Source organism: Macrotis lagotis, chromosome 2, assembly GCF_037893015.1.
Source record: "Macrotis lagotis isolate mMagLag1 chromosome 2, bilby.v1.9.chrom.fasta, whole genome shotgun sequence".
NCBI classification, from domain to species: domain Eukaryota; kingdom Metazoa; phylum Chordata; class Mammalia; order Peramelemorphia; family Peramelidae; genus Macrotis; species Macrotis lagotis.
The window spans coordinates 226,561,047-226,574,105 of NC_133659.1; the positions used below are offsets into that span (position 1 = coordinate 226,561,047).

General features: G+C 40.3%; 1 protein-coding gene across 4 annotated transcripts in view; it reads right to left on the bottom strand.

Moving 5' to 3' along the window:
- The window catches only part of ENGASE (endo-beta-N-acetylglucosaminidase), an 18,471-nt gene continuing 5,412 nt past the window's right edge, over positions 1-13,059 (bottom strand). The window contains exons 5-14 of one of the 4 annotated variants that reach the window (XM_074225014.1): positions 12,564-12,721; positions 11,458-11,606; positions 10,580-10,742; positions 9,132-9,235; positions 8,114-8,222; positions 7,380-7,567; positions 6,906-7,054; positions 6,161-6,266; positions 5,606-5,720; positions 1-5,329 (exon numbers count right to left, since the gene is read on the bottom strand). In XM_074225014.1, the coding sequence (XP_074081115.1) occupies positions 4,916-5,329; positions 5,606-5,720; positions 6,161-6,266; positions 6,906-7,054; positions 7,380-7,567; positions 8,114-8,222; positions 9,132-9,235; positions 10,580-10,742; positions 11,458-11,606; positions 12,564-12,721 (1,655 nt within the window). In that variant the 3' untranslated portion in view covers positions 1-4,915. Of the gene's footprint in view, positions 5,330-5,432; positions 5,721-6,160; positions 6,270-6,905; positions 7,055-7,379; positions 7,568-8,113; positions 8,223-9,131; positions 9,236-10,579; positions 10,743-11,457; positions 11,607-12,563; positions 12,722-13,059 lie in introns of all 4 variants that reach the window. The other 3 variants (XM_074225013.1, XR_012475989.1, XR_012475990.1) reach the window with 3 other exon arrangements.

Genomic DNA, 13,059 nt, shown 5'->3' on the forward strand with positions numbered 1-13,059 from the left:
TTGAAATATCAGAGTAAGAAGACTTGCAAAACAAGATATATTATACAAATATAGAATACCAATAAGAAAAATAAATATGTATAGGGAACACATGTGAGGGGCAATTCACAGCTCCACTGCTGGAAGACCACAGATGTCTTCTAAGTGATGTTAACATTCTGCTCTCCCTGGGTCTTTCTTGGCTGGTTACAAGGCTCCACTAGACTTTTAATGCAGGTGTGCTCATCTCTTTAGGGTAGGCTCAGCCATATCAACTTCAGTCTGCAAGTACCTCCTGGCTAATAACTGCAGGCAGATATAGTTGTAGCCATCACAACCATCTAACAAGAGCCAAGCAAAGTGCCCCAGGCTAAGATTAGGTCTTTTCTCCCCTAAATCACAGGCTAGGGAACAAAGTTTTAGTATATGATTAACCATCTGAAATACTCCAAAAAGCCTCCCAGGTTTGATTTTAAATAAACTTCAGTCCCAACAAAAGATAGGATAAGAAGGCACCCACCTAGCCAAAATTTTCTGTATTTATTAAGCATGACAGTCATTAGCAAAGCCTGTGTGCTATAATACTGAATTTTAGTCAATGAAAATTTCAGTCCCCCAACACTTACAAAATTTCTTCTTTTAAATTTGGTCAGGTGCTTTAGTGTTGAATTTTAGCCAGTAAAATTTCAGTTTTCCAATGCCTATTAAATTTCATCTTTAAAATTTGGTCCAATGTCCTAACCTGTTTGGATCTTTCTGTATCCCAGTTCTATTAGCAATCCCTCCCCACTTTGTGCCATCTGCAAGTCTGATAAGTATACCATCTGCTTTTATTCAAATCATTGACAAAAGTAATTAAAACAGCACAAGGCCAGGCAAACATCCCTGAGACATTCCATTAAAGAAAGACCTTCCAAGATGACATCAAACCATTAAGTCCAGTTGTTCAGTCAGTCCCAAATCCACCAAATTGTACCATATCTAGACATATGTTTCCCTTTCTTGGTTTTCTCATCTGTAAAATTAGGTCATCTTAGATGTCTTCTAAGATCCTTTCCTCCTCTACATCTATGCTCCATGTTCCTTTTTAGAATCAGTTTTAGAATCAATTTTAGAATGCCCTTCTCCAATCAGATGGCACATCCTCCAGATCTTTCATTACCAGAGGACATAGTTTATCTCAGCCTGGGAACTAGAGCTCATTAAGGACAGCCAGGTGCTTTCAGTATCTTCTTACTTCTCTTGGGTATAAAGTCTCCACTAGCCATTGTTATTCTATTGCTTCCAGCCCAAATATTATTTTTCTTGGCAGAGAAAACAGAAGTAAAATGTAGGCTAATCAGTGCTGCTAGTTGTTGTCACACATCACTCCTTAACCCAAAAAGGGTTCTATCCCTTCTGCATCCTCTTTTCTCCAGCATAATTTTTAAACCCTTTTTATTGCCTTTCCCCACCAAATTCAACCAGTTCTTAGCTTTAGCACACCTCACACTATTTTTATAGAATAAAGTTACACTTCCATATTCACTCTCCATCACTTGCCTTTGCTTCAATCTAATTTGTTTGGTGAATTCACTGTCAATCCAAATCTATCTCAATAATTACTCTCTCCTTATCAGAATTTTTCTTTTTGCTTTCAGAATTTCATTCTTGAGAATTTCCCATTTCTTCCAGAATGACTTTTCTGGGAGAATTTTAATCCATAGATTTCTACTGAGTTTGTATTTTAAAAAACTCTCTGAATTTTGCAAAGATCATTTCCAGTTTTCTTCTCCTCTATTTCAAAATCTAAGACAATATGTATGGTCACTTCCTGGAACAGGTTTCTCCTTATTGGTAAGAATTGGATCCAAAATAAAAATTTTGCTTATTACCCTCACTTTATGAAGAATGAAATTATTATTAAAGTCAACAAATTCTTAGCTCCTACACTTTTGGAAGAGCTCCAGGGCTTGTCCAGAAATCCATTACTACTAAATCAAGCCAACTTGCCATGTTTATGTTTCCCAGACTACTCAGATTTCATCTTTCTGTCCAGTTGGTCTCCAATAACAAAATAGCTTCTTCTTTTTTTTTTTTTTTTTGGCTTCCATTGCTCTTTAACCCAAATGTTTTCTACCATGTTTTACAGTTTTGCTACTTAGGTTGCCTCACATTGAGTATACCATCTTAAAACAATATTATCCAACACTCCTTCCATATCATGCAAATTTAAATGAAACCAAAAAACTTATCCTATGTTTTGTTTTGTAATAAAGTACTCTTCTAAAGCCATATTCCAGCCATGAATCTCATTCCATCAAATCTCAGGGATAAATAAGAAGTTATAATTTTCCTCCTTGTCTTTGAATCTTCTTTTTTAGAAATTAGGAAATTTTGGCTCACTTCTTCCTTACTATTTTGTTGTTTCTCTTTATGGTATCTATATTTTAGAGTATATATAAGAATATAAGACTCCCTCTCCTTTTTTCAACTTAAAGACTTCTTGATAAGATTTGTAAGACTCCAGAAATTAACATTTTCACATGCCTTGTTACACTCACCTTTGTGGCCCAAAAGTCAGGTTGCTACCTGTATGGCAACTAGCTAGTTTGATAGAAGTCGTAGAACTTTGGAATGCAGGAAATCAGGGCTTCCTTTCTTCCAGAAGAGAGGTTCTTAACCTCTTCTTGGGACATGGCCCCCTGTGGCAGTGTCTAGGAATACCTATGGATCCCTTCTCAGAATGTGGTTAAATGATAAAACAAAATATATAGGATCATAAAAGAACCCAAATACATTGAAAGACAATGATCAAAGGGCAGCTAGATGAGCAGTGAATAGAGCACCTGACTCAGGTCAGGAGGACCAGAGTTCAAATGTGACCTCAGACACTTAATAATTACCTAGCTGTGTGACCATGGGCAAGTCACTTAACCCCCATGCCTTGCCAAAAACAAAAACAAAGAAAAAAGAAATACAATGATCAGTGTTGGTGGGGGGTGTTTTGTTTTGCTTTTTCAAGTTGAGTCTAGGTTAAGAGTTCCTTCTCTGGAGCAAAGCTATAACCTAAGAAAGAGAAGGCAAAGCACTTAAAGGAACAAAGCACCATCCTCCCACTACCAACACTCAAGGAAACCTTAGTTTTCCTGCATTCTTCATTAGGCTCTGTCAATTCTCCATGAAGTCCCCAATTCCAAAGGCCAAAGGGAGAGTAAAAGAAGTTGAGATTTGTGCTGCCACCTGGTGTTCACAGTACAGTGTAGCAATCTATTTTGATGCTACAAAAGTTCAATATTGATTTCTTTTGCTAACAAAATATTTCAGGATGGGCCACCAGGCACATCACCTGGGTGACTGGCTTATATCTGTAAAATAAGAGAGCTAGATTAAATGACCTCTATAGTTCCTGGCATTCTAAATGTATCCTATGTCCTAATAGCAGGGCTTATGAGTTCTTTCCCTTCTCTTTAGGGACACTGCTCTATGAATCCTACAGATTCACAGAGGATATGCCAGGAGAAAAATATAACTTCTTATTTATCCCTGAGATTTGATGGAATGAGATTCATGGCTGGAATATGGATTTAGAAGAGTACTTTATTACAAAACAAAACATAGAATAAGTTTTTTGGTTTCATTTAAATTTGCATGATATGGAAGGAATGTTGAATAATAACTCAGTCAGAATGTAGCCAAGGTAGCAGGATTAAATAGAACCTAAGACAGTCTACTCACTTACCCAGTTGTCAGCAACCTCTTTAGCTCAAAAATGCCATGAGTCAAGCTAGGTAATGCCTAGGATTGATTGTTTGCTCAATGCCAAGTCTTAGTTATGCACAGGGGAAATGAGAAACTGAGAAATGGGGGGGGGGAGGAAACAGAAAAAGAGTATCTGGTGAGAAAGTAGTAATGGATTTCTGGACAAGTTGAGAAAGTACAACCAATGAATATGTTGGGGCTCCTCAATGACACTTGGCCATGAAACTGATCATCCAAGAGAAAAGATCAAAATGCAGAATAAAGCGCAAGGAAATGAGAGATGAGAAGAAAAAGCATTAGTTGAAGAAGTTTCAGCAAATATAAAAATTTTCAAAGGGGGAAAAACTGTAGAAAAATGAACTTATCTTAGATGTTTCTGATGAATGACAAACAATATCAAGATAGACTGAGACAAATAACTAGAGGTATAAAGGGCTAAGACTGGCCTCATCTCCTTGATCCTGATAGCCTCTATTTAAAGCAAAGGTGCAGGAAAGGGAGGCAAGTAACTTCAGGTCAAGTCCAATCAAAGGAAAGGAAATAAATTTTAAAAAAAAGTTCTTCAGAGAAGACTTTTATGCTATAATAGGTAATATCTTGACCAAGTCACAAGGCTGGAAGAGATCTAGGGCTGTTTCTCTTCTTGAGCTTAACCTGGGGAATATTGCTCTATATTCCTCCCCAAAGCCCCTAGAGAAAGCCAGGTATTGACCACGTTTCCCCAGAGAAGCTAAGACTTACTTTGGTGTGGGGCCTCCCTAAATTACCAGGCCCAGAGCATTCTCCCCACAGTGAAATCTTTTGTTGTAGTACCTCATGTTAGATCTCAAGCTACTCTACCTAAAATCCTCCAGCTGTGATTTAGTTCATTTCCTCAGTAATTTAGAAAGCAGTGAACAAAAATAATTACTATCTTCTATGTAAGGATAAAGCCTTAGTCTTCCTCTCTATTTTTCCTTAAGTATTTCTAATTCCTATCACTTTGAAACATCTCAGCATAAAGAGAATGATTAAGATGAGTTTTCAAATAACACCAGAGAAATTTTCACCTTCAAGGAGAATAAAAAAAGCAGTTCTATGTGCCTCAGTTCCCATAGTTCCAGAATGCCCTTTGCCTCAATACCTCTAAACTTGCATCCTTGAATCACAATGAGAAAAGGAATCTGGAGTCAATGAGACAGTTATGCTTTAATGTTTAGGCACTGGATTTTGAGTAGAGAAGGGTCAATCTGCCCCACTCTTCCTGAGGAACCACAAATCTTTCCTTGGGGAGTGGCTGCACCAAGAACTCCACAAAGTGTTCCTGGCCAGCTGGGGCTTCTTCTACTTCAAGGTTCACCACACGAAACTTATTGGAATGGGCCAGACCCAAGAAGGTAGGCTCTTCTGAGTCCAGCAGCTCCTTTCTTCGTGAATAGTTCCCTCCCAGATGGTAGATACGGAAACCATGGGCTTGGGGTAGCAAGTAGGACCAATACAGAGTACAGCTGAGAAAGAGCTTGGTTTTCAACCTGTGTATCGGTGAGTGGAGAAGCTGCCAGGAGGTATTGGAGACAGTAAGGTCCTGGACCTGGGACAAGGGTGTCATTAAACTGTTTGCATCCACTACCTGCCAAGAGAAAGGAAGTTCAGAATACTCCCCAATCCCTAACTTTCATTCCCAAAAAGGGAGAGAAGAGTTCTGTGGAGAGAAGAACATTAGCCCAACTCACCCCTGAGACAAGCAATATTACCAACAAGTTTTGTAGTTTGTTTCCAGTATTATAGTAATGTCATTCCTTTTCTTTGCAAATTCAGCATAAGCCCATAAGGAGTTGAGTCCCTAGGACCCTGTTTCCTTTGCACAAGTCTTAGAGCAGGAATCTTCAGACTCAGGACTCCTCACCTGGATTTCTCCAAGGCGACAGGTAAAACTTTCATCCTTCTGGCTACCTAAGGGGCGTGTGAAATTAACAAAGATGTCTTGCAGAAAGCAGTTCTGAAGATTCACTTCATAGCAGCTATGGAGAGGGCAGAGACAAGCTATGAGGGCAAGGGGAAAAGAAAGGGTTTTTCTATGTTAAGTAAAATCCCTACTAGTTCACTAAGTGACTAAAGTCCAGTTTAATTGAAGCTTAAAATGCTACCTGATTACCATGATCCAGTCCTATAATATACGTGGAAGATTGGGATTTGGGAACAGTGACAAAGGCCCTGATCCAGGGTCTAGGACTCCACAGATAAGTTAGTTGCGTACAAGATAAGGACCTTTACCCTTCAGTGGCCTAGAAACCTGCTGGGCAGAGCTGTTTCAATAGGCAAGAATGGCTAAGCCATGACCCTCTAGTCCTGGGAATTCTCAGCTTGGAATCCTTACTCCCACTCACCTCTAGCCCATCCATTCTTCATGGCAGGCCAGCCCCCGCACAATGCAACACACCCTTGGGAAAAGGGGACTCACCGATGGATCCAGCCCCCGTCGAACGGCTGGCTGCCTCTATCAACCCACCTGAGCAGCTTGGCTGGGGGCACCTGGAGAGGTTGGGGAGTATGCCTAGTGCTTGGTTCTGCTAGGGAGACAAGTCAGGGAAAGCATGAGGTTCAATTCTATTTTTCCAGCCAGATTCCCAAATCAGAAATGCCAAGGAGAAGGAAATAGGAGGAAACCAATAAAGGAGTCAAAACTTCCATTCTTGAAGAAGCTATTACATTGGAAGCTAAAGATTTCCCTTCAGTAAAACTGAAATTTGAAAAGAAAAATCACTCAATGTTAGGGCTCCCTATCTTCTCATCAGCTCTATGCTACATTATCTGCTCGCTTCCAAATCATACACCCAATTGGAGATAACAGCTTCTTAAGGAGAGGGGAGAAGGAAAAGATAAATGAAGTCCTGGACTTGGGACTAGACTAAAAAGGAAAGTAGTCTATTTCTGATATGATTATTCTGGATCATGTTGTCCCTATCTCCAGACTCCACTGAGAATTCTTCTACTGTCTCAAGGAAAGACAACATAGACAACTTAGCTGCCAGGACCCCCTCCAAGTCCCTGCCAAGAGGGAAAGCTACAATATTATTCTCACTCTTGCAGACTTTTAATTCCATAGATGACCACAGAAACCAGAGTAAAAACCCCAGGGGGAAGAAAAGCCTTTAGAGGAAAGAAGTGTAGTGAATGCAAGAGGGAGACCTATCCAGATACCTCACCATGTAAAGATGAGATGCTCTCAATGTTACATGTTCTGGCATCCAGAGTGGAGAGTTCCAATGCAACAGTGATATCTGTATTTCCTTCCAGTTTGTATATTAGGGACAGATAAATTTTTGGTGGTGCTTGAACCTTCAGAGAAAAAAGCCTAGAGGAAAAAAATGATATGATGAGAGGCCTTAGAGAAACTCTTAGATACTAGGCTCAAGTCTCTTCAGCCACAAAGGTAACTGAACAATGTAAACTCTAAGCTCTCCCTTCCAGATTTAGCTGTTTGGCTAGTAATGGCTATTATTTTAGTTCTAACTACATCCACAACTTTGGAAATTCATAAGGAAAATCCTCAAACCAAAGCACAACATACGCAGAAAACTTTTATCAGCCCTGGTCCTACTTAGGTAGACCAGCAGAGCAGCCAGCACTGAGTAAAAAAAGTGAGGCTGAAAATCTCTAATCTCCAATCATTCACCTACCTCACAGTCACCTTTTCAGTGTCAGAAGGAATTGTCCCACGAACAAGCAGGGAGCTTCCTCCATTCCAGGCATCCATGAAGCAACTGTGGATCCTCACCCAACCAGACTCACTTTCGAGTGTGTGGTCTCCAAAGAGAGGCTGGATTTCCTGTGCACTCAGGTGGTACCATGGTCCTATTGTATCCTCCTAAAAGGAAAAATCAGGGGCAAAGAGAGCATTCTATGATGTCATGCAGGACAAAGGAGACAGTAGACGTGGAACGGGATCAAACAAAGCTGGATATCAATTCTATTCAGATCACAAATCCTAGTCACACAAAACAAATCTCTCCTCCATTTCTCACAAGTTTATGGAAATCAGAAAGCAAAAGAAAGAATGATCATGCTTGCAAAAATGTAATATGAGTTATAAGCGATACAAAGTAATATATCCTATAATTCTGAACTATTTGTGTTCTGTACTTTCCAAAGGCAGGCCTAAAAATTATTTTGCCATTCTATGCCATCTTTTTTTGTTCAAAGATACTAGTTTGATAATACTAATACTAGTAATACAAGAGAAGACTCATTGGTTGAAGCATACGACAGAAAGAGGTATATCTAGAAATGACTTCTATAAAAACAAAAAAGCACCAATTAATTTTTTTAATCCAGTTCAAGCAGGAAACTCTTGTTCTACCCTCAACCCAGCATGACTGCAATGGAACAAGAGAATCACAAATACTCCACACACCTGTCCACAGGAGAATCTCCGTGTTCCCACGCCCAGACAGAATGAGGTGACAAAGGGTAGGGAACAAATGCTGTGAGTGGGCAGATATTGTTCCAGCAAACTCCAGAACCTACACAGAGACATGTGGGTGCAGGAAGAACTCAAGAAATGTATTAAAGAGGAGACTCTGTATTCCTCAATCTCAACCATTCTATCTTATAGCTTTCCCTGACCCCATCCAAGACAAACTTATACTTGCCTTGAAATATCTTTGAAAAAAAGTCTAGTATATAAGCTATGTAAGAAATTGACACATAAAGTCACTGTCCTATACATACATATATATATGTACGTATATACGTATATATACATACATATATATATATACATATCTACATACCCCCAAAATAGGAATACTTTTCAAGAAGAAATGCAAATGGTCAACAATCATATATAGGGTTTTTCCAAATCATTAATACTGAGAAATTCTCACTACCTCAGATCTATGAAGTTGACAAAAACGACAAAAAAATCCAGTAGTTGAAATTAGAGGAATTATGAGTCAAGAAACACAGTAATACACTAATGGTAAGGCTGTGATTAGGACCAATCATTCTGGAAAATAATTTGGAATCCTTCAAGAAAAGTCACTAAGCTGTTCAAAGCATTTGGCTCAGTAATATCAGGAGTGGGCATATGCCCAAAGAATCACTGACATGAAAAAGGGCTACATACTTATGTTTATCATATGTGTGTATAAACAAAACAAGATATTTATAACACTGTGATAGAAAACTATAACTTCATGCTTCCTCAACCACCCAGTAGCTTCATGCTCCAGAAATGCCAGTCTGAGGGAAGTTGTCCCTCAGTTCCTGGCCCATCATCCATTCCTCACTGCTTTTTCATTTATTTCTAGGACATTCCTACCTGAGGGCAGTCAAGCTATTTGATTTGTCAAGAAAAAAAGTAATCTGAGGTCCCTTTCTTTGACTCACTGATCTACTACTAGAAACCCTAAGCGGAACTGAGATCTCACCTGTCCTGGTTCTGGAAGAAATTCTTATGACCTAAGTTCTCATATACCCAGCCAGGAGCAAAGAGTGCAGCTGAGAACCCATACTTCCGGATCAGCTCCAGTGACTGCAAAAAAGACAGAGGACAGAGAGAAATACCAATCACATAAAAGTAAAAATAATTCATTCACTGCCTTCTCTAAGGTTCAGATCAGGATTGTCTCAGCATCTGAGAAGAAAGCAATGAGTCTCTAATTCCTCATCAAAAGTAGTCCCCTATTTTTTCACACATCATTCAGATGAACTCCTGGGTTTTTGTAGCTCTTTGAGAGTAGGTCTTGTTCCACTTTTATCTTAGTATCTCTGAATGTCTGACAAATAGACAGCAATCATAAATACTTGTTGAATGATTTCACCTCTCACTGAGATTCGGGCAGAATCCTATGTAAGCACTCTAGAGTTTCACAGACTGCCCATAAGAGAGCACTATAGGGTGGAAGAAAGCCAGGGAAAAGTCCAAAGTGTACAGGAATGCAGGAAACTTCACACCTCATTACATTATCAGAATAGCTGTGCATAAGAAGAATGTTCAGTGATTGCATTACTTTATTGATTTAAAGTTTAATTAATGACTGAGGACCTCCCTATAGAAACTGAAAAGGGATATGATTGACAGCTCAAAAGACAAATGATCTATCTAGTATTCTCTCATGAGGTACATCAACCCCAACCTCCCTTTTCCTTTTTGCTGCCATAAGCTATACTGCCAGAAACTCACAACCAACCTATCATCTCCCAAAACCTAATGCCCAAGGGTAATTATCTAAACTTACCAAGAAATTTTTAAAATATAAAAATACTATTAATATTTTAATATTCTCTAAGTCTAGCATAGAAAGTAAGAGACAGTCAGAATGGACAGGACTGGTGGTCTGGACTACTAACTCCACAAGAATTTGTCATAGGATCAGAGATTTAGAGCTAGAAGAGACCTCATTTAGTCCAAATTCCTCTTTTACAGAGGAGGTAACTGAGGTCAGAGAGCTTAAGTCACTTTCTTAACATCACAGAAGCAATAAGGGGCAGAAGCAGGTTGGGAACCTGAGATCTTTGACTCCAGAACAAAACACTGTGTCCAGTATGACTTCTCAGTGATCTGACAATCACTATTCAGAGTCAGGCCTTAGGGATTGTTTAGTCTATCCCTGCCCCAGCTTTCCCACCAGTCTTCCTTTTCTCAGAGAAGATACATTCCCAAAGTTCCTTCTGGAATACAGGTCCCCAGAAACCCAGTCATCCAGCCCACAGGTAAATGATCTCTAAGTCTCAATTTCTCTAAGAAATTCATCCTAAGAAGAATGATAGTCACCTTCTTCCTCTAAATAAAATAAAAAAGTGAGAAAGACAACAACCAATTTCAACAATTACCCCTCAAATGGTGATTAAGCTTCCATCTGCCCAGGTTACTCACCTTGTTGGTCTCAAATCCACCTCCCACGACATTTCCCCGGGCAAATATGTCCACTCCTACATACACATTTGCCTTGCGCACCTCAAAGGATGCCATCCGTTTCAGGTGTTCCTCCTTCCAGTTGTAATTGGTAAAAATGCCATCACAGGAGTCAAAGAATAACCTGGGAAGTGGCAAGAGACACAAAAAAATGGAGAAGAGTCAGATCAGCCAGGCCCTGTTCTCTTGACAGAGCCCTTTTATTCACAAGGACTCCTTTTCTCTCTAAAGTGGAGAATAGAGAACCCACCTTGCCTCTGCAGTCAAAAGAATAGTATCCTAAAGATTATAAACTCCTGTAAATCATTCTTCATATGATTCTAAGTGCAAGACCACCAGCAATTAGAGTTTTTTGATGATGATGATGAATCTAATCAGTCTATGCCTTCAAACCTCTCACAGGTCAGAGCCAATGCTGAGTTTTCAGACACAAACACACACACACACACACACACACACACACACACACACACACACACACACAAAAGACACGGCCCAATCTTAAGCAGTTCATGGTCCCCACAGGAATGAAAAGTAATCTACCCACAACTATGCAAGTAGGATAAGGCAAATTAAGAAATGCCTCACTTCCCCCAAAAGTAGGTAGAATTCTTTTGCGTAGGAAGACTGAATGTCAGCTAATTAGGTCTGGAAAGGCAAGGATGAAGACCATATCCTTCATAGGGTTGCTCAGTTAATCTGGCAGTTATCTTTGATCCATAGCATTAGCCATCCTTGTTGGGTTAAGACTAGAATTTATTCTAATCTCTTTTCACTGTTCTGTCCACATTTAGGAGACAAGGAAAACAGAGAAAGTTGTCATTGCTAAATCAGCTCACCTATTATTTTCATTCAATTCATTTTGCCACTTTAGCTGTCCATCCTTGGTTACACTATCATACCAAATCACCAATCCACCTGGTACACGTTGGTGCAACTGTTCTGTCAAGTACTGCAGGAAGAAAGGAGTGTTCTCCACTGCATCCATCTGTGAGAAAGGAAAAAAAAATGATATGACATTGTCTGAGCTGAGTGAGGTTTAGAAAGCATAGAGTGCTCTAGGTGAGCAAACCCTTCTCTTGGATAGGAAGAAAACTACTGGTGTGAGTTAAGCTGCCTACACTCTGGCCACCATCCTGACTTCCATCTCCTGTCTCCCTGCCCCCAACCACTGTCCCCAGGACCCTGCACCACACCAGGGTCCTGTCACTATGTCACCACCACATGTATCAACTCTCTCTTCATTTTTCCAGCTCCCCTTTTTGTCTTTTTCCTCCTCAGTAAAATACAAGCTCCTTGAGATAGGAACTGTCTTGCTAACTTGCTTTTGTTTCTTCAGCATTTAGTACGATAGCTGATCCATAGTAAATGTTCTACAATAAATACTCTGCCTGTCTGTCTGTCTGTCAGGTCTGTTAGAAAAGGATACATAAAATCATGGATAATACAAGGCAGAAAAACATGATTCAGAAAAACAAAAAAGTACTGATAATTGAAGCCCACAGTCTGCTCACTCAGAGTCATGTGGCCTATACACAACTCTGCTAAGGCAAGATGAAGGGGAAGAAGTCAGGGACGTTACCTAGTCCCATAACAGGGAGAGGAGGATCCCAGTCCCATCCAAGTATGACAGAGGGAAACAAGTGACTCAGGGTCACAATAAGAGCTCAATCAGGAAGGTCCCTGGAGACATAGAAGGAAATCACCCCATTGCCTTCCATCATAGAAGGCATCCTGGGGCAGAGGAAGTTCTGTCTGAGAATGAAGAGAAGCTGCTGCTGGGCTAGATGAGCCATCACAAAGAGGGAAGAAGAGAGTCAGGGGAGGTTAAGTGACAGAAGTCAATGTTAAGTCCCTGAGGGAGAATTGAACTAGAGGAGGCAGGGTGGAAGGGTAGCTGGGGGGGGGGGGGGAGGGGAGGGGGAGGGGAGAGGACCACACTCACACTCAGTGAGTTCTCAATGTTGATCAGCCAGCCATCAAAGCGAAAAAACTGTGCAATGCGGACTAGCTGATCTGCCACCTTCTGGGAAGTGTATGGGTCTCCAGACAAGAATTTCTCACAGAGCTGCCCACCTTCTTTCCACTCTGTGATCAAGGTCCCTAGAAGACAGGACAGAAAAGTTAGGCTCTTTGAAGATGTGCAGGTAAGAAAATAACTTGCTAAGCAGAAATGAGAACAGTGACTCCATATGCGAATCAAAAGGCCACCAATTGGGCTGCTGATGAGTTCTGGCCAGGTAATGATGGCAGACATTTGTATTTACATATTACTGTCCTCTATGATGCATCCAGACAGTCCTGTGACTCACACACATGCTATTTCCCATCCTGGTGTCTCCACACAAAGCTGATATGAACCACTTCATCATCTTTAATTCTCCTTCCTTCAATCCAAAGCTCATGCACAACTCATCCCCTCTTGATCCTTTGGATCCTTT